This window comes from Phyllobates terribilis, unplaced genomic scaffold (assembly GCF_046119375.1).
Source record: "Phyllobates terribilis strain yellow unplaced genomic scaffold, ASM4611937v1 Scaffold_7__3_contigs__length_470593459, whole genome shotgun sequence".
Taxonomy (NCBI): domain Eukaryota; kingdom Metazoa; phylum Chordata; class Amphibia; order Anura; family Dendrobatidae; genus Phyllobates; species Phyllobates terribilis.
Window position 1 is genome coordinate 75,142,832 of NW_027362767.1, and position 22,424 is coordinate 75,165,255.

General features: G+C 46.7%; 1 protein-coding gene across 2 annotated transcripts in view; it reads right to left on the reverse strand.

Moving 5' to 3' along the window:
- The window catches only part of PELI2 (pellino E3 ubiquitin protein ligase family member 2), a 47,842-nt gene that overhangs the window by 9,294 nt on the left and 16,124 nt on the right, over positions 1–22,424 (reverse strand). For both annotated transcript variants that reach the window (XM_073638790.1, XM_073638791.1), the window contains exon 2: positions 12,877–13,006. In XM_073638790.1, coding sequence (XP_073494891.1) covers positions 12,877–13,006 — 130 coding nt within the window. The remainder of the gene's footprint in view (positions 1–12,876; positions 13,007–22,424) is intronic.

Sequence of the window (22,424 nt, forward strand, 5' to 3'; positions counted from 1 at the left end):
TGGCATTGATGGAGCGCATAAGAATGATGATGACGCTGAAGAAAGTACGTACATGAAGTGTAGAGGGGTTGGGAAAAAATATAGCCATTTTCTTTAAAGGGGTTGCTGGCTTCTTTTCCAAAATTTGTCTCCTAATGATCACTTTTCTAAATGCATTACTTTTGTGGCTCTCTTTCCACTGTGCAGGTGACAGTCACGTGATCCCACCTGTCAGTCATGTGATCCCACCTGTCAGTCATGTGATGGTCCGTCCGATGGTTTCTCTCTTCCTGCCTCCAAAATGAATGTCTGGATGACAGAGGCTGGATATAATTATCCAGCACTGTGGATGATGCATTTTCCACACAAGAAAATAGTGCTGCAAACTGGACAACCCCCTTTACATACACCCCATTAGGGTATATGGGCATCATAGGGCCTCCTATTAGCCATTGCCGCTAACAAAGAGCCTCTCCTCCTCTGATGGGTCCATGTAGTAACAGGGATGGCCATTCCTGTAAATAGCTGATCCCTTTAGATCAATCTAAACCCTGGCCTGCAGCATCATCATCATCCTTTGTGAGAATCAACTTAAAGGGAAAGGCGTGAAGGTCAGGATGATACTGTCTACACCTATAATTTTGTAGAAATAATCATGCCTACACTGCGGGGAATGAAGATGCACAATTTTTAGGGCCTATTCTTTCACAGCAATCCCCTGCATTTTTTGAGGGGGTGTATACCCCCAGCATGCAAGCAAGATAAAAAGGTCCACACAGCCCCGTTTAACACATATAATGTACAGTATACACACATCCATTGTATCCCAGACAGAGATTAAAGCTGGGGGAAGGTTAACCCTCCGTATTTAGAGAGGTGCGGAGCCTTTTTTATTGGTCCTAAGCTAAGCAGAGCTTCCCACAGACAGCCCTTCATTTAGTGGTCACACCGTGAAGTACAGACGGTAATTGATAAAAGCACAAAAGGGAAGGAGCAAGAATGTGGAGAACTTTTTATAGAGGAAGCGGTAAAGCCATCGCTGCGAAGAATCGACAGTCTACAGATGACACAAGGATGGGTCTTGGTTACAAGTCGTCAGCCATTCTTATTGGCCTCGTCTTTCTTAGCTTCTGGGGAAGCTGAGTGACAAGCAATATGACCATCACTACAACGGCTGTCAGGGTAATTGACCTTATCATGCAGAAAGTAAGGCCACAACATCCAATGGGTCTGCAGAATTCAATTAAAGCCTCTCGCTATTACAGCAATAATACCATTATATTATGGAATTACTATTTATGCAATTCCCTAAAGTGATTAAACTGCTTAAGGAGAGGTTACGTTAAGGCTAGGGCTTCGCGGCGACCTGTGTCACGTGACAAAAACCATCTGTGCAACTTGTTGCACAACTATTTTAGATCACATTTTCCAGTAAATAACAGCCAAGCCACATGTGACTTACATTGAAGCCTATGGCAAGTGTTTCACCAGCAACAAACAATCCAACACATTTGTAAACTTATGTGGCGTTCGCCATAAGAAATCATTACATCCGGTGTTGCAATGCGTCGCTGCGACTTCCGTGTTGCAGTTTAGCCCGAGACTAAAAAGGACAATCTGCGGTCCAGACGTGTCCATTTTACTAAATGGTTGTATTCGAAATGAAATACTGGAGTATTTTGAGATCTCTGCATTATGCTGTTTCTATGTTTCCTAGAAATTTTTAAATAAATTGACAACTGGGTGTTACCACTTAGGGGCATGTCCCAGCACAGCTGCACACGGTCTAATTAGCGTGGACAGTGCCAGACTAACCCCATTTAAGAAGTAGTCAATTTATTTAAAAATTTCCAGGATGAACAACCGAGGAATGAGACAAGGGAGAGGTACAAGAAAAAATTCTCCAGAATTATATTAAAACCTGTCACCAGGTTTTTGCCACCTAATTTGAGAGCAGCATAATGTAGAGACTAAAGACCACAATTCCAGTTATGTGTCACTTACTGGGCTACATGCTGTAGTTTTGAGAAAATCACTTATCAGATGGAGATCATCACTAGAAGATTAGTACACCTGCTGCCATGTAGTCCTCCATATTCATAGGCTACATTGGCAGCTTCCCGTGTACACTGTGCATAAGCAGAAAGCAGCCAATCAGTGGTGTGGGCGGGGTTATACACAGTTCAGCATTCAGAGAACTGATAGATCTGCGGCGGATTAAACTGCGATTGTATCAAAACTGCAGCAAGCAGCTCCGTAAGTAACATATCGCTGGATTCAGGGTCTCTATCCCTACATCATGCTGCTCTCAGATGGGATAGCAAAAACCTGCTGATAAATAATTTCTCCCCTTAAATGGAATCTTATCAAAACCAGGCATGTCAGGAGAGTGCTTACAATGTGAAAAAGACAACGCGTTTCAGTACTGAAATACCTTCTTCAGGCTGACATACAAAACCTAGACTAAAAACAATGAGCAAATACTTTGCAGTAAGTAAAAAAAATTCTACTGAAAATCACATTGTGCCAGATAAGCAGTCTGTGCTTTGGTTTTGTCAACTTCCTTAGGTTTTTTTTTTGCTACTTTTCACGTACTGCAATCCCACATGACCAAACCGTCCGAATGGGAAAGAGCAGCAGCTGATTACCACATCACAGGACTGTGGCTTACACAACTAAGGCCGTGTTCACATGTGCAGTAATCATCCATTACAATGGATCCAGTAGCAATCACTTATGCAGACAACTTTTTTTTAGCTGGACAAAAAGATTTCAACTGGATCCGTTTTTTCTAACATTGAAGTTGTTAACTAGCCATGCCTCAGCGTTTAATAGCCATCCGTTTTTCTTTCATTTCGAAAGGATCCTTTTTTCCTTATTGGATCAGTTTCAAATGGAAGAAACACAGATGGCTATTTATCGCATCCGTTTTCCATAGATTTCAATGTTAAAAAAAAAACAGATCCAGTTGAAATCAGTTTTTTTTTTGTTTAGTCAGACAAAAAAGCAGCGTCTGCACAACTTTTTGTCAATTGATTGCTACTGGATCTGTTCTAATGGATTATTACTGCACATGGAACATGGCCTAAAAGAGGTGATCGGCTTACATGTGAGCACATTAACGGTTGTGTAATCACCTGCTTGGACTGATCGGCCGTATGATCGTTCTGTGCACATGGAGAGTCATGTTCTCGGCAGCACATCACCTGTTTATACAGGACGATGAGCTGCCGAGAGCAATGATTACTTAAGCAAACTTAAAATTAATTTCACCCACCTAAAGAGAGTTTTGATTGCTTGTTGGGCGACTGTTTAAAATCGAAAAAACAAGCGCTCCTAGAAATGCTCATGTTCCAGTTACCGGCCATTGTGAATGGGCCACCGCTGTATCCAGCAGAGCTTTAGCAATGACCGTAGGCTGTAAAATAGGGCAGATTTGTCAGGTTATTGGGCTCCCATGCATTTTAGATATTATCAGATCTTCACCAAAATGTGAACATGTGCAATATGAATTCATGATTTGTGTTGAGCAGAATACTCCTTTACGTCTCCTTTCTAGGTGGTGGTCTTCTGTGCCGGAGTCAGTGCTGTAGGCTCCTAAGACCCGGGCCCAAGCATGGTAGATGGTAGGTTGCCAGACCAGGAAGCGGTCTAGTTAAGGCTGGCCATACAAGACTGCAGTGGGCCACTCTCTCCTGACCTCCACCGTACACGAGACCTTTCGAAGCCGCTGCCAAACATTCGGGCAATTAAATTTTAACTGCAAGATGCTTCTCTGTCCCGACATCATATGTGACGGGAGAGTCGGGAGACCCCCGTACATAAAGTTGGCAGGTTTGGCTAACTTGCAGAGCCTGGTACACATGAGATGAACGTGCAGCTTGTTCTAGTTTGGAGGCCTTTAAGTAGCAATTTATTTTATATAAAATTTAAGAAAATGCAGCGTAATGTTGGATACTGGATCCAATGATGATAGATCCTACCACAGCTGCAAAACTAGATTCCAAAAATCTCGAGTTATCTGGACCAGAGGAGCAAAGAGAATTATGACTTCATGTTACACTGAATTATCCCTTCACTTTGAGCCCCAGGACCCGAGGCATTCAAGGTTATGTGTGATCAAGGCAGTAGGATCCCTTACATAGAGCTCAGCCATAATCTCCTTTGATAGTAATACCTACAGAAGAACACACCTTTCACAGCGTATTATGTAAAGCCGGAGAGGCTTAGAGGAAAGTCTTGGGGTCTAAGAAAGGTTAAGAACAGGGTGTGCGTGTTCTGGGGATTCGGCGGAGCTCTACAAGTTATGCAGGCAGTTGGGAGAACTCCTCCTCATGTTCCTCGCCTTGGCCGAGAACCACGTAACAATGCGAGATTGTTTAGAAGAACTACAGGACGAGTCGCGGAAACCACGAGCGGCTGACATGGCAGCACAGATCTGCTTTATGTAAGACGTCAGTGCACACCCTACAATGTGTGCAGGGTCGCCAGGAAACTAAATAGAGGCTCTATCGGGTGTTAAAGGGACACCCAGCCTACAGTCCAATGATTTTAGCCATACAAAAGCAATCTTAAAGGGTATTTCCAGTCTAGAAAAGTCAATATTGTTGTGGTGTCCCACCACAACACTGTGGCTATAAGTCATTGCCTGGAACAACCGGTTGTGCATGTGCCGTACTGATCAAACGTAAAGTCTATGGCATGGAAGTAACCAAGATAGCCGAGCACTGCACGCGGCCATCGGCGTCAGTGCCCGGCGCATGCGCGCTCGTCCGCTCCCTTCATCTTCACAGTCTTGCAGCCAGGGGAGAACAAGTGACTATCTTCTTACAGTTTTTGTGCCCCGCTACTCCATACTAGGTCTGTAGATACCAGATAGCCTTGTCAGGCCATTTTTTGGTCAGTGAGATCTCTCCGGATTGTGTGGTACGATCAGCCACTCTATTCCTCTCCGCCCTGCAGGGCGCTATCCAGTGCAGAGATAATAGACACCAGAACAGTCCTGTCAAGGAAAGCCATCATCAGAAGTGTCCTAATATTTAAATCAGGTTTTTAATCCAATATTTTTGTTTCGTTTTCATGTGATCTTAATTTAAAAAAAAAAAAAAGTAGAAATCTTGCATTTTTCACACCGACCACTGGGCTTTTTTAGACTGACTTCCTGTTCTTTAAGGAAGAGTTTTCAGCAGGCTCCTTATCACAGGCAGGATTATAATGACCGGTAACCCCTTTATACACAGCTGGTAGAACAGGACCCAAAAAACACAATAGGCGATGTCACAGCTCACCTCCTTCATTTCCCTGATCAATGACTTTGGCAAAGACATGATTTTTTGTATTAAAGCAGCTAATGAGCATGTACACGTCTATTGCTGCTAATGTGCATGTGCATTTCCTAAAACAAAGTTAAAATCGAAAAAAGCCCCAGCGGTCAGTGAGAAATTTGTAACATTTATTTCTCATTTTTATTTTAATGCAGATTGTGATATAGGGAAAAAAAATTCGATAAAAATTATAAATACATTTAACACAAAAACCTGATTAATAAATGGGGCATTTTCTGATGATGGCTAAGAGATTTAAGTAAAAGCTATGAAGGACTTTCCAACGCACATGAATTCGGTCTATTGTTCCCTTTTATCAGCCACTTTAGGCAGGAGAGGAGCTGACTAGTGTTCTGTAATGGGATTACTAATAGAAAATCCAGCCACTACTTTATATCATCATCTCTCTCCAGGAAGAACGGCGACATGAATCGTATAAGAAGCTTTATGGCTTCTACTTGGATGACCAGAAACATTCATCTTCAGTTCACAGTTCTGCCTAATTGTTTAGTCATCTTCTGTAAATTAAAATCAAAGCCCAATTAATCTCGTCGCATGTCTCTCGCTGTCATCGCCTCATTTTCCAGACAATAAGAAGGCTAATGAGATTTTACCAGGACTCTTTCCAGGGATGATTGGTGAACAGTAAAATTCAATCCAAGTTCCTAGGTAAATATGGAGCCCGAACGAGGGGATACGTCACTTCACATAGCTCTTCGTCCCCTTCATTGCGTCACACAGGCCCGTATATTACAACGTGTCTGGGCCGAGTACCACTGCTCGGGCAAATCTATGCGATTCAGACACAATCTGTGTGGACCATGAGGACATGGCACCTTTGCCCCTTTATTCTCCTGATCTAAAGGGTTTCTGGGGTTGGGCCCTCACCGATCAAAGCAATTATCCAAATAAGTTATTGAGGGTATATGGCAACCCCAAGGCTGGCCATACATATTAGATAGCTGTCAGACAAATAAGGGTTCAGCCAATAGCCAACTCCCCGACTCCAACATACACGGGAACGCTCGTCGCTGCAGAGCGCTCCTCCGGTGTCCTCTATGAGAGAGCCGCTAACAGATTTCTCCGGTGGCAGCTTATCTCCCCGCCAAACAAGAGGATCGGGTGGTTGAACTCCAGCCACCTGATCCTTATGTCCCCGACAATCTATTGGGAGACAGCTAGGAGGGCCCTATACACATTAGTCTGCAGGATCGGATGACTTATCTTAGGAGTACAGGGGCCTTAAGTCTTGGAAAAACCCTAATACATTGAGAGAAAAAGCAATTAAAGGGTTCTTCATCAGTCTTCAGGAGTGCACTGCTCCTCTGCCTCGGAGCTTCCTCTGGCCGGGGGCGGTGCATTCCTGATGAATGACAGGTGAGGACAGCGGCATGATTGCATCACTCCACAGAGATGGCTTTGTCTCTGCAGCACCAGAGAGGGGACTGAAGGTGGCCGGGTCCATTGCTCAGGGCAGCGATTGTAAGCGCTGCACTCATTGCCTAGGACACCACAGAGACTGCATAGTGGCCGGTAACCTATACAAAATAATTAACTCCGAGAGAGGATTTCAATTAGAAGTAAAATTGTAAACCTATTTATACAAACACTTTTCAATTTTAACCATTGATGTTAAAGGAAACCCACTGGGGTCATGAAATCTATGGGGCATATGAACTTATGTATTACTCCCATCAGCCTCCAGACTTTTGCTATACCCCCGTCACATCACTCGCCATGAGCCGCTTCTTTAGGAGCTCTGCATAGTCTGACCAAAGACTAAACGCTCTGCAAGAATGACATAGGGAAACGGCCTTTAACCTCAAGCACACGAGGTCCCTGGATTTCATTTACTGCTCAGGTACAAGTTGTGGTCCAAAATAAACACTTCTCCTGTGATGGATCTTCATAGATTTTTTTTTTTATCTCAACTTGCGGGTGGAAAATCCTCAGCGTGTCGCGGTACATGCAAAGGTTAGGAGATGTCAACAAATGTGGATAAAGAATGTGCGGAAGGTCAAATATCGAAAAATCAGAAGATTCCGCGGCAGATTTCTTCTGTCACGTGCGAGTGTACCGGGGGAAGGTCCATCCACTCAGGACTCATCTGCTACACGTTTCACCCCATACATTATTATAGCAAATAGTCTGTACTCCCAACCCAAGTGCACATAACAGAAGTGTCTATTCCTAAATCGTCGTGCAAGAAGCCCTCTAGAGCACTTGTTCCCTAAAGCTCCTGCCTGGAAAGCTCGGACAGTCCCAATAAATTCAGCATTTTGCCCAAGATCGGTAGGAAACAAAGGACCTAAATGCTGGTCCTCATCCCCGTCTTCTCAAAGTAGGTAAGTTTAAGGCTGGGATGTCGCGCGACCAAAAAAAAATTGTGCAACTTGCTGTCATGTGACTATTTTTGAGTTGCAATTTTGCTGTTAACAAATGTGACTTGCACTGAAGTCTATGGCCAGTGAGTCGTGGGCAACTCTCAAAACACTTTTGGAAACACTTGCGACTCTTTGGGTCACGATGCAATGCCACAGAGGAATCGTTGGGTGCAATATCGTGCAAAACGCAAAAAAGTCCTAGTCTAAAGAGTAATTTCCAAATAGTAAGTTTGGGTAGAAATAACTTGCTGGGGGTCACAATGGTCGCACCACCAGCGATCCCTAGAATAGATCAGAGGTGCGCATGTTCGGGATCTGCTCCGTTCACAATTTGCGGGATTGCTGGAGAAAGCAGAGTATAGTGCTCTGCTATAACGAAAGGGGCGGAAATCGAGCCCCTCCAGCCCATTCAAGATGGCGCACTGGAGAGCCTGGTTCCCAGGTGCCATCGCCCCTTTCTTGGGATTACACGGAGTCCCAGCGATCAGCAAGGAAATGGGTGAATGTTAAGATCCGAATTTAATATGTTTATTGACACGGACCTATAAACGCACCACGTGACATCCTAATTCCCAGGAATTAACCTTACAGCCATGAACAATAGGTGCCGATCAGCAGACAATACAGAGCAGCTGTAAAACACCGCATGATCGAGACAAAAGATGCGCCAGACATATAGCGCCATTAATATTGGATGAGGAAAATATAGATTTTTTTTTTTTTGTTCCTGGCAAATGAATCAGACTTTCCAATAAACTCAATTATGCATAAGCTTCTTGCGACCTCAGAAATGTAATGCAGGTCCCATCTCCAAGGGGGCGGTCGGGACTTCCTCACATTCTCCGCAGATGTTTTGGGCGGATTTCACATGTGCGAGCGTTCAGATCACATTCCTTATATAGCAGCCGAGACAGCGGGAACAAAATGTTCAAGTACAGATCCTGGACAGTGGCAGAAACAAAACACGACGCGCTTCTGCCTCATGTCCCGAGCCGCTGTGTCCAACGACTCTCTCAGAGGCAGCACTTAAGGACCGGCAGGGGTTACAAAAAACTGCATTTAAAGGGGTTGTCTGGTGTCGAACGCGGCATCGTGCACTTGTCCTGTGCTAATGAAGAGGATCCACGAACAATACTGGCTGACCATGCACAGGTCTCCGCAGGTGTGTGCAGGTCATAACGTCCGCTGTGGAAGTGAGAGGCGATAAGCCAGTCCTCTCTATAACATCCGTTACAGTAAAGGATTGCATTTACTCTAAAATATCAATGCCTGAACACATACTGCATCGTGACATTCCTCTGTTATTCTTCCTGGAAATGCATGCCTAAGATGAACATACAAACTCCTTGCAGATGTTGTCCTTGGTTGGATTCGAACCCAGGACCCCAGCGCTGCAAAGTAACTGTGCTAACCACTGAGTCACTGTGCTGCCCATCGTATTATCAGTGTTGTTACATTTGCGACCACATGTTATATAAAGTTAGGGGTCTTTATACTTTGGCTCTCTAACTGCTGTGAGACTACAACTCTCAGCGGGTAAACTCCCATTGCATGCTGAGAGTTATACAGCATCTGTAGTGGCATGGGCTGTGGAGATCACTTCTACATGTGGGAATGTCAAGACTTGACAACAGCAAATTCCTGGTTACAGCATTATACTACGGCCTGATATGAGCAGCAGGGTGGCACAGTGGCTGGCACAACCATCGTCTTGCAGGGGGGCGGGGGTTCATTCTGACCATGGTACCATCTGGCTGCAGTGTGAATGTGGATTTCCTTTTGCACTTTTGTTTCCTCCCACATTGGCAGGTTATTTCTGACTCATTTTATCACTGTTTGGAGTAAACGCCAGCGAGTGTGGCCAGCAACACATGGCGGTCTAGTTTATTGGATCAGTGTGGAAGGATAATTCCTGCGTATTCAGGCTGTATTACTTCTCAGCACCTACTCGAGCGCAGCGTGTGCTCAGAGACCGTCAGGTGCAAAGTTCTTCACAAAAATTAGGCAGGGCTCCCGGGGCAGAGCCCCGAACCAACGCAGGCAGGGCTCCCGAGGCAGAGCCCCGAACCAACGCAGGCAGGGCTCCCGAGGCAGAGCCCCGAACCAACGCAGGCAGGGCTCCCGAGGCAGAGCCCCGAACCAACGCAGGCAGGGCTCCCGAGGCAGAGCCCCGAACCAACGCAGGCAGGGCTCCCGAGGCAGAGCCCCGAACCAACGCAGGCAGGGCTCCCGGGGCAGAGCCCCGAACCAACGCAGGCAGGGCTCCCGGGGCAGAGCCCCGAACCAACGCAGGCAGGGCTCCCGGGGCAGAGCCCCGAACCAACGCAGGCAGGGCTCCCGAGGCAGAGCCCCGAACCAACGCAGGCAGGGCTCCCGAGGCAGAGCCCCGAACCAACGCAGGCAGGGCTCCCGGGGCAGAGCCCCGAACCAACGCAGGCAGGGCTCCCGGGGCAGAGCCCCGAACCAACGCAGGCAGGGCTCCCGGGGCAGAGCCCCGAACCAACGCAGGCAGGGCTCCCGGGGCAGAGCCCCGAACCAACGCAGGCAGGGCTCCCGAGGCAGAGCCCCGAACCAACGCAGGCAGGGCTCCCGAGGCAGAGCCCCGAACCAACGCAGGCAGGGCTCCCGAGGCAGAGCCCCGAACCAACGCAGGCAGGGCTCCCGAGGCAGAGCCCCGAACCAACGCAGGCAGGGCTCCCGAGGCAGAGCCCCGAACCAACGCAGGCAGGGCTCCCGGGGCAGAGCCCCGAACCAACGCAGGCAGGGCTCCCGAGGCAGAGCCCCGAACCAACGCAGGCAGGGCTCCCGAGGCAGAGCCCCGAACCAACGCAGGCAGGGCTCCCGAGGCAGAGCCCCGAACCAACGCAGGCAGGGCTCCCGAGGCAGAGCCCCGAACCAACGCAGGCAGGGCTCCCGAGGCAGAGCCCCGAACCAACGCAGGCAGGGCTCCCGAGGCAGAGCCCCGAACCAACGCAGGCAGGGCTCCCGAGGCAGAGCCCCGAACCAACGCAGGCAGGGCTCCCGGGGCAGAGCCCCGAACCAACGCAGGCAGGGCTCCCGAGGCAGAGCCCCGAACCAACGCAGGCAGGGCTCCCGAGGCAGAGCCCCGAACCAACGCAGGCAGGGCTCCCGAGGCAGAGCCCCGAACCAACGCAGGCAGGGCTCCCGAGGCAGAGCCCCGAACCAACGCAGGCAGGGCTCCCGAGGCAGAGCCCCGAACCAACGCAGGCAGGGCTCCCGGGGCAGAGCCCCGAACCAACGCAGGCAGGGCTCCCGGGGCAGAGCCCCGAACCAACGCAGGCAGGGCTCCCGAGGCAGAGCCCCGAACCAACGCAGGCAGGGCTCCCGAGGCAGAGCCCCGAACCAACGCAGGCAGGGCTCCCGAGGCAGAGCCCCGAACCAACGCAGGCAGGGCTCCCGAGGCAGAGCCCCGAACCAACGCAGGCAGGGCTCCCGAGGCAGAGCCCCGAACCAACGCAGGCAGGGCTCCCGAGGCAGAGCCCCGAACCAACGCAGGCAGGGCTCCCGAGGCAGAGCCCCGAACCAACGCAGGCAGGGCTCCCGAGGCAGAGCCCCGAACCAACGCAGGCAGGGCTCCCGAGGCAGAGCCCCGAACCAACGCAGGCAGGGCTCCCGAGGCAGAGCCCCGAACCAACGCAGGCAGGGCTCCCGAGGCAGAGCCCCGAACCAACGCAGGCAGGGCTCCCGAGGCAGAGCCCCGAACCAACGCAGGCAGGGCTCCCGAGGCAGAGCCCCGAACCAACGCAGGCAGGGCTCCCGAGGCAGAGCCCCGAACCAACGCAGGCAGGGCTCCCGAGGCAGAGCCCCGAACCAACGCAGGCAGGGCTCCCGAGGCAGAGCCCCGAACCAACGCAGGCAGGGCTCCCGAGGCAGAGCCCCGAACCAACGCAGGCAGGGCTCCCGAGGCAGAGCCCCGAACCAACGCAGGCAGGGCTCCCGAGGCAGAGCCCCGAACCAACGCAGGCAGGGCTCCCGAGGCAGAGCCCCGAACCAACGCAGGCAGGGCTCCCGAGGCAGAGCCCCGAACCAACGCAGGCAGGGCTCCCGAGGCAGAGCCCCGAACCAACGCAGGCAGGGCTCCCGAGGCAGAGCCCCGAACCAACGCAGGCAGGGCTCCCGAGGCAGAGCCCCGAACCAACGCAGGCAGGGCTCCCGAGGCAGAGCCCCGAACCAACGCAGGCAGGGCTCCCGAGGCAGAGCCCCGAACCAACGCAGGCAGGGCTCCCGAGGCAGAGCCCCGAACCAACGCAGGCAGGGCTCCCGAGGCAGAGCCCCGAACCAACGCAGGCAGGGCTCCCGAGGCAGAGCCCCGAACCAACGCAGGCAGGGCTCCCGAGGCAGAGCCCCGAACCAACGCAGGCAGGGCTCCCGAGGCAGAGCCCCGAACCAACGCAGGCAGGGCTCCCGAGGCAGAGCCCCGAACCAACGCAGGCAGGGCTCCCGAGGCAGAGCCCCGAACCAACGCAGGCAGGGCTCCCGAGGCAGAGCCCCGAACCAACGCAGGCAGGGCTCCCGAGGCAGAGCCCCGAACCAACGCAGGCAGGGCTCCCGAGGCAGAGCCCCGAACCAACGCAGGCAGGGCTCCCGAGGCAGAGCCCCGAACTAAAGCAGGCAGGGCTCTCGGGGCAGAGCTAAGAACCAAGGAAGGGCTCCTGGGCACGGATTCCTCTTTACAAACAAAAATTCAGACTGGGCTTCAAAAAGGTGATCACTTTGGACAGCACTGGTACCATGCTCTACATTTACCAACATGCCCCATGCGGGGGCATGGAAAGCTGCCAGCTTATAGGGATAGTACCAAGCTAGCATGTTTTCACCTACTCACTGGATGTGTGATCGCTGGAATCCCACAGATTCTGTGAACGGGGTCTGCAGTCCCCAATCTACTTCTGCTCTGTTCACTGAAGTGGCAGAGGCTGCCAAACAATAAATTTGGGCATCTCCGGCAGTTCCATAGACAATGAATGGAGGGGTGGTGCACATGGATGACTGCAGATCCCAGGCTAAATGGAGGAGTAGAGTCCTGTTTTTTTTTTTTGGGGATTGGTGAGGGTCCTACGTAGCTTGGAATAAAGCTGTAACACAAAGGACTGCATAAAACCTTTATAGCCATGATCCGTAACAAGCACAGTCTGGTCGCTTGCTTACAAGTAAAAGCCGTCACCCACCTTCGAGGCCTGTGGAGTGGAGATCACGTGGACGCTGCTAGCTCTGACGCCGTTGGATTTAGGCCGCTTATACAGTGCAAATCTGCTTTTCCTTCTGCCTCGGTCTCCATTAGGAAGGCAGCCATTGTACCTACGAGAAGGACAAGAAAAAAAAAGGGATTACACAAAACAGCACTACAATGCGAGGGAAGCAAAGGGTTTCCAAACATCAGTAACATCACCGTGCTGTGTGCGAGATTATGGGATATTAACCCTTAGCTTTAAGCATAAACCAGCAGCAGGATCTTCAGATTATAGTATACGGAAAGAAAGGGAGATTTTTGGATCATCATCATCATCATCCTTTTCAGCTGCTGTATCCGACTATACAGTGGCATGTAAAGTTTGTGCACCCCTGGTCAAAATTACTGTTGTTGTAAGAAATCAATTCAACTTGCTTGACTGCTCACAATAACAGTAATTTTGCCCAGGGGTGTCCAAACTTTCACATGCCACTGTATATGATATACTTGGGGCCACTTTAAAACCTTCAAAGAAAATGGATATAAAACTAGACAGGCTCCATTCCTGGAACTCCTACAAACAGTAAGAAGTTTCAAGAAACTGAAACAAAATATATACAAATGCAGTAGAAGCGCTGATCTATGGGGTGGGAGTCCCAGAGGTTTATACAAGGACGCAGGGCACGCGACACAGCGTCACCGATAACTGAGGACAATCCCGACTTATGCCAGGAGACAGCATCCATAGTGGGGCCCTCCATGTAGGATTTTGCAAAAAAGAGAGAAGTACATTAATAGGACAGCCTAAGAAATATTTTATTTCATTTTCGCTGCTTGACATTTTTTTTGTAACACAGATGTACATAGTAAAATCTGGAGAAGATCATGCAGGAGCGAGATACCAATCACGCCCGAGACTCTTAAATTCAACACGATGACTAAACATGAGAAAGAAAATGACCAAAAATAACAAGCGGTGCAATGTGTCACAACAAATGGGGTCCCATTGGCATCTAAAATAATAAATAAATCTACTCCCTACACAACGCCCCCCGCTGTACAGATGCGCCATACTCTGCCCCACTACAAGCCTGGCATAGCCCATAGATGAGACTCCTATCTTATGTACAAGACCAGTTAGAGGATCTGTAACCAGGTCAAAAGTGGACAGTTTTTGATGCTCTCCTGAGCATATTTTATGTTTTTCCCCAATGGGATCCTCAGGGGCGTGTCTTCAGGCTACTCTGATCTACACCCCCTTGTTAAAAGTCCATAAGAATTAGTGCGACATATAAAAAAAACAAACAAAAAAAAAAAAACACAAAAACGCATACTCAGGGGGAGCAGCGGGAATAAAATAAGAGGAAAAACTGGCCATTTTAGCTAGTGACCAGTCCTGGATGTGCGCCACCAGCCGCCGAGCCGCCCCACCAGCCCTCGAGCCAGCCGAGCCGCTCCACCAGCCCTCGAGCCGCCCCACCAGCCCTCAGTCCACTATGTCTGAGAGCTTAGGGCTGCTCCATGGAGTTGCTAATGGGCAATAAGAGGAAAGAATACAGGGTAGCGCCTGAGCAGTCATCATATGGATCCCGGTTAGCATCAGTACACAGAGGAGGGGACTCCTGAATCCTGGATCACCTGGTAGGACATGCCCGGACAGTGGTGGGCCAAGTTATAAGCAAGAACTCCAGACTCCAATGTGATTCCCTGAGATGAGCAGGACCAAAGCTGTCATTCTCCAGTTTTCCAGAACCCCAGAAGAACTAATCTGCCTAGTTTTGCAGCTGCATATCCCCACATTGTTGTCTTAACACAACAGTAGCAGCGTCGTCCGGGGGAGCTACAATAGCCGTCATATTGGCCTTCACCACACATCAAGCAGGTAAATAAGCAGAGCAGAACTTGAGGTAAATCAGAGACCTTCTCAAGGAGTCCTATTTGGTATCAGCTTTAGGTACTCTTTAATTTTAAAGTCTCAATGATCGAACAAAAGACGCCTATTTTAAGAAATGCGTTCCGAGCCGGATAAACCCACGTCTCTTCTTCAGGTGAGAGCTGACAAGACTTGTTTTAACGTGAAGAATGAAAAGGACAAGGAACATTAGTCTGGTGCTCCAGAGCTACTGATCCATGACAGACAGAAGAAGGGATGAGAATGAATGGAAAGAGTTTGTCTTGCGTGTATGGGGGCTTGACTTGGAAGATTTGGAAGTCTAAACACACATTTTGGGAATTCCTTCGCCGCACACACAGTTTAATAACCGCCACAATAAAACAAAGCGTGTTCTGACAAAGGGAGACCTGGAGCCGGAGCACAAAGAAGCCATTGATGTGGAGAACGTTTCATCCTCCAGTCAGAGTGATCAGACGGCTGCAAGGAACATGTCAGGAGGAAGACTTCCTCGTGTGCGCTCACATGAACAGCTTTACTACAGAGGAAACCGTCATTAACCTTTATTCATGGGACCGCAGTTCCCCATCATTCCATGAAAACCTCCCAAGTCATTTGGGATCACAATTCCCATGTGTCCAGCATTTCCCAGAAAACTCCCATCCCTTCCCTTGAAATATTTAACACTTTCATATTTTTCTCTTGAACACTGAGCCTGTTACCCATATTTAGATTATACGCCTTGTAAAAAGGAGGACAAAAATCGGGAAAGAAATAAGAACTCCGAGTACAAAGCGTGAACATTTAGGCTGTGTTCACACGTTGCTTTTTTGCTGTGGTTTTTTTTTTTAGGATCCCAAAGTTCAGCTTTGCTTCCACCACAGAAGCATGAACACAGGTCACCAATGCAAGACATATGGGAAAACAAAACCATTTAGGGAAAAAAAAATGAAAATTTGATCAAATTATTTAGTTGAAAAAGATTATTACATCTGAAAAAAATAGTGACTATTCTGAACAAAAAAGTTCATACGCAATTACAAATGTAACAGCGAGGAGAGGTAAATTGGTTGGGAATAGTTTTTGCCTAAGACATTGGCAGAGCATTGCCTTTGTAGAACAATGCTTACTTTCACACTTTGGTCAGCCCTTGAGTTGGTCGGGTATTGTTCAATATCACACCTTGGTCGGCCAATGTTTACTTCTCACCCATCAGTAATTTAATTAAACTGTAATAATCCTAACTGCTATTCTCAGGTAAGAACACCAAGACATTATGATTTAAACTTAAAAAAAAATAAAATAAAAAAAAAAAATACAAAAATAAATGGGTTTCACATACTGCTATATCTGATTTTTTTTTCACTAGAAACACAGCAAGACCTGATAGCTGTGTTTTTTTCTGCGTTTTTGCACTTACTCATTGTTTTCGAGAAAAAACAAGCTGCAAAAACGCTGAAAGTAGTGACAAGTTGTAGTTTTCAGAAACGCAGCAGTTTTCCCAGTCAGGAAAAAAAACTGTGTGCATGAGATATCTGAAATCTCATAGCTTTTGCTAGTACTGTAAAACATAGCTTTGAATTTGCATAAAAAAATTGCAAAACAGAAATGTGTGAACATAGCTTTAAGAACACATTTTTCTCATCACAACCATTATTAGAAAAACAAAAATGAGAAATCTCAGAACGTTCACACCGACCACTGAGAATATTCTCTTCTCATATCTCCTATATTTTTTTTTTTGGGGGGGAAACGTTACATGTACATTAGCAGCAATAGACCCTATCTTTTGCTTTAATGCATCTAATGAGCAAGTGCAGAGGTTATGTTGCAGGGAGGAGGCAAGCTGTGACATCTATCTACATTATATCTATCTATATATCTACATATATATATATATACACACAGTACAGACCAAAAGTTTGGACACACCTTCTCATTTAAAGAAATTTCTGTATTTTCATGACTATGAAAATTGTACATTCACACTGAAGGCATCAAAACTATGAATTAACACATGTGGAATTATATACTTAACAAAAAAGTGTGAAACAACTGAAAATATGTCTTATATTCTAGGTTCTTCAAAGTAGCCACCTTTTGCTTTGATGACTGCTTTGCACACTGTTGGCATTCTCTTGATGAGCTTCAAGAGGTAGTCACCGGAAATGGTTTTCACTTCACAGGTGTGCCCTGTCAGGTTTAATAAGTGGGATTTCTTGCCTTATAAATGGGGTTGAGACCACCAGTTGTGTTGTGCAGAAGTCTGGTGGATACACAGCTGATAGTCCTACTGAATAGACTGTTAGAATTTGTATTATGGCAAGAAAAAAGCAGCTAAGTAAAGAAAAACGAGTGGCCATCATTACTTTAAGAAATGAAGGTCAGTCAGTCCAAAAAATTGGGCAAACTTTGAAAGTGTTCCCAAGTGCAGTTGCAAAAACCATCAAGCGCTACAAAGAAACTGACTCACATGAGGACCTCCCGAGGAAAGGAAGACCAAGAGTCACCTCTGCTTCTGAGGATAAGTTTATCCGAGTCACCGGCCTCAGAAATCGCAGGTTAATAGCAGCTCAGATTAGAGACCAGGTCAATGCCACACAGAGTTCTAGCAGCAGACATCTCTTCAACAACTGTTAAGAGGAGACTTTGTGCAGCAGGCCTTCATGGTAAAATAGCTGCTAGGAAACCACTGCTAAAGACAGGCAACAAGCAGAAGAGACTAGTTTGGGCTAAAGAACACAAGGAATGGACATTAGACCAGTGGAAATCTGTGCTTTGGTCTGATGAGTCCAAATTTGAGATCTTTGGTTCCAACCACCGTGTCTTTGTGCGACGCAGAAAAGGTGAACGGATGGACTCTACATGCCTGGCTCCCACCGTGAAGCATGGAGGAGGAGGTGTGATGGTGTGGGGGTGCTTTGCTGGTGACACTGTTGGGGATTTATTCAAAATTGAAGGCATACTGAACCAGCATGGCTACCACAGCATCTTGCAACGGCATGCTATTCCATCCGGATTGCGTTTAGTTGGACCATCATTTATTTTTCAACAGGACAATGACCCCAAACACACCTCCAGGCTGTGTAAGGGCTATTTGACCAAGAAGGAGAGTGATGGGATGCTACGCCAGATGACCTGGCCTCCACAGTCACCAGACCTGAACCCAATCGAGATGGTTTGGGGTGAGCTGGACCGCAGAGTGAAGGCAAAAGGGCCAACAAGTGCTAAGCATCTCTGGGAACTCCTTCAAGATTGCTGGAAGACCATTTCCGGTGACTACCTCTTGAAGCTCATCAAGAGAATGCCAAGAGTGTGCAAAGCAGTCATCAAAGCAAAAGGTGGCTACTTTGAAGAACCTAGAATATAAGACATATTTTCAGTTGTTTCACACTTTTTTGTTAAGTATATAATTCCACATGTGGTAATTCATAGTTTTGATGCCTTCAGTGTGAATGTACAATTTTCAAAGTCATGAAAATACAGAAAAATCTTTAAATGAGAAGGTGTGTCCAAACTTTTGGTCTGTACTATATCTATATATATATACACACACACACACACACACACACACACACACACACACACACACACACACATCTACATATATCTATCTATATACACACACACACACACATCTACATATATTTATCTATATACATACATCTCACTATATCTCTATATATAGAAAAAAAAACTAAGAACTTCGTAATCTTGCAGTTTTTAAACTGGCCTCTTGGGTTTTCTTCTTTTTGTAGATTCCTACTTCCTGTCTTTTTAGGAAGCGTTTTCAGTGGATTCATTATCATTAGAGTCAGGATTACAATGGATGGATAACTCCTCTCAACACGGCTGATCACACTGGATCCACCAATCACAATAGGTGGTGTCACAGCTCACCTCCCTTCACAATGACTTTTGCACATGCTTATGATCATTGTGAATAATGTGCATGTGGATTTCCTGAAACAGGAAGTAGTAGTCTTGCATAGCCCCGGTGCTTAGACTTCCAAGATTTTCAGTTTTTCATTTTTTAATGAAGATTGGTATATGGGGAATAAAAAAAAAAAGCTAAATATTTAAAAAATACAAAGAAAAAAAACACAGATTTCAACAATAGGTCATTTTCTGAGTACACATTCCCTTTAAAAGGAATTTGTCGGCAGGTTTAGGCTATGTAATACGAGAGAAGCATGATGTACGGGCTGAGATCCTGATTCCTTCGATGACACTTAGTGGGTTGCTTGGTGCAGTTTTGATAGAATCCCTGTTTTTGCTGTTGTACATATAGCAGAACTCAAATGCTGAGCCCTGTAAAACCCCGCCCACACCACTGATTGGCAGCTTGCTGACAATGTACACAGCAAGCAGCCAATCAGGGGTGTGTGCAGGGTTAGAGAGATTAGCTGAACCTTGGCATGTGACTCCTAGTCCTGCAGTGATAATCTCCTGCTGATAAAACACTGATTTTATTGAAACTACAGCTCAGTAAATGAACTAGCTGGAACGGGGTCTTTGCTGTTACATTATGCTGCTCTCGGATTATATACAAAAACCTGCCGACAGGTTCTTTTTAAGCACATAGCCACCCTGTGATACGACAACTTTCCAAGTGAGAGGGCATCTGCCCCTTTCACGGGTGTTGCAGAGACGCCTGCAGCAGTCGGTTGCACATTCAGCTCCGGAGCCAGCCAGCACTTTTTCCTCTTTTATTAACTCTGCCATTAACATCCTCTTTGGATTGTCACAAGAGCCAAAATCTTTTCAGCATGTTTTGGGATAAGTGGCTTAGGCACATGCTAGATATCCAGTTGGCTCAATGAAGATTACGCATTCAATGTTAATTAACACGCTTGGCTCTTGCTTACATCATTTCCCCCATTTCCAATCCCTTTATCCTGCGAGGCTTTGTGAGCCCAAGAAAACACAAGCGGCGAGAGTTATCATCAGGTCAGGGGAGGAGGAGGAGGAGGACGAAATGGGAATAAGTCAGACAATGGTCCGGGTCTCCACTACTTGGAGGCAGGAAATCTTACTATAAAATTTATAGGAGCAGCTTCTGGACCCAGAAATGACAATTTACTACTGCTCTAAAACATTTAAAAGGGGAATTCCGATGCATTTCGATATCTCATCAATGCAGATTCCATCAATTGCACCCATCCACCTGGTGAGGGAGCCACCGAGTGCCACATCCAAGCGGAGAAAGGGCTGCGCACGTTCGCGGCTCCCTCCATCCACTTCTATGCGAGTTAGCTGAGCGCGCACACTTCACCACGTGCCGCTATCTCTCCATCAACCTCCATCTAGATGTGGCGGCCAGCAGCGGTGGTCAAGGACCCTCCAGTTAAGAAATAAGTTTGGCTCCCGTCAGGGTATTATGGCCAAGATCGGACTACTGCTTTACTTGCTCAGCCACACCGCGGGGCACATTAAAAAGAGAACAATCTGTACTGGGTGGGCCCCCCAGCAATCCAGAACATAGATGATAGCTTCTTCTAAGGGCGCAGTCAGACGGCCATGTATATCAGACCAAGATCAGAACACAATGCACGGACTGGCCGGCGGCTCTCCCTACTTGAGCGGGACATCTGCATAGAAACATATGAGGCTGTCCACTCGGGTAGGTAGAGCCGCCGGCCAGTCCGTGCATTGCGTTCCGCTCTCAGTCCGATTTAGGTGGCCATCTGACTGCACACTTATAGGAAATACCCTTTAAAGTGGCAGAAAATTAGGGATCACTGGGGATCTATACATGGAAGCCTCACAGTTTCGGTGTAAATTAAGGACAGGAAGGAGTTGCAAAACGACTATGAAGAGCTGTAATCTCCTGTTGTGGTGCGGAAACTATTGCAAACTTGCATCAATCTTAAAGAACAAAAAAAAAAAAACTTTTCTATTTTAGTCCTGAAAATCATATGTAATTTTATGTACAAAGTAAATCCCGCAGAGCGCAACCACCAGGGAAAACAAGGAAGCCAATTGTCTAGCATTTCAGGTTATCTCCCAGAGATCAAAGGAAACAAAAGCGGCAGAGAAAGAAGTGGTCGTGGGGGAGAAAACAAGAATTAGCCATGTTTATGCTCTCATTATGGTGGGACTGATGCTCCTCAGCGGCCCTCCATCTGATAGGATACTATCCCACTCAGTACTAAAAGCAGGGAAACTCCCATCATTGGGAATCCGATACGACTAGGTAATGCTTCAGTTTTTGTGACAAAACTGCATGGAAAAAATCACAGCAAAAACTTAATGTGTGCACATACTCTTAGGCTATGTTCACACATTGCAATTTTGCAGGGTTTTTTTGCTGCAATTCTTTATGCAAATTGAAAGCTGTTTTTTACAGTACCAACAAAAGCTGTGAGATTTCAGAAATCTCATGCACACGCTTTTTTTTTCCCTGTCTGAATTGGAAATCTGCTGCGTTTTTCAAATCTGCAGCGTGTCAATCCTACCGCCATTTTTGCAGCATTTTTTTCACCCATAGATAACGGGGGAAAAAAATACTGAAATAAAATTAAGATTTTGAAGCATTTTGGGAGAATAAAGCTAACTTTTTTTTAAACATGTACTGTAGACAAAACACACATGTAACTTACACCCCAAAAAAACGAGTCAAAAATGCTCTGTAAAACTCTGTGTAAACAGGCATTTTGAATGCTTTTTTTTTTACTGCCAAGACAGCAGGTTTTGGCTTCACGCTGCATGTGAACACAGCCTTAGGGTGTCTGCTGGTTGGCAGATGCTTAATGGTCTCTTTTCACAGGGTGACCCGGCTTCAGACGATCTGTAATAAGTCACTCAATCATTCTTCTCGACAGCGCGAGGCCTGTTTACAAAGGATGATGTGCTGCCGAGAATGACTGTTTTGTGCAAGATAAAAAAATAATTTTACCCAAAGAATGAGAGTCTACGAGTGGCTTACATGCTGTACAGCACGTGACTGCTGAGGCCAATGATTGTTTACTGGCATTGTACAACCCAAGACCAGGAGGACCACCAGGATTATAGGAGATAGGGGCGGGAGCGTATAGCAAGTCAACCACGGATCGGCTACATCCAAACTAACTTATAGTCTATCAATTGTCAGTTTAGACTAACCGACAGCACTTCCATTATATGATCGCTCTGTGACAACAGAATATATAGTCTATCGGCAGCACTTCCTGTGCTGCCAAAAAGCGATAATTTTTAAGCCAGCCAAAAAATAAGCACAGTTGACAAACAAGTGTTTTGCTCATTAATTCGAAGACCTGATAATCGTGAACACGCTGTCGTTCCCCAATTATTGGCCAGTTTGAGAGCAGCACAATACTATTTGGGTCACTAAACCCTTCTGCGTACATATAGCCATAGAATATTATATTATATTAATATATATATATATATATATATATATATATATATATATATATATATATATATATATATATATATATATATATATATATATATATATATATATATATATATATATATATATATATATATATATATATCCTGGGTAGGAGCAGTCATCTGTAAAACCCTTATCCAGCTAAAACTTCATTAATCCCAGACGCAGGCAGGGAACCCACGATATACATTGATGCTGCAGGCCAAAAACAACATTTAGCCAAAAATGTCAAGCGCTCAAAAACTAACGAGCATAA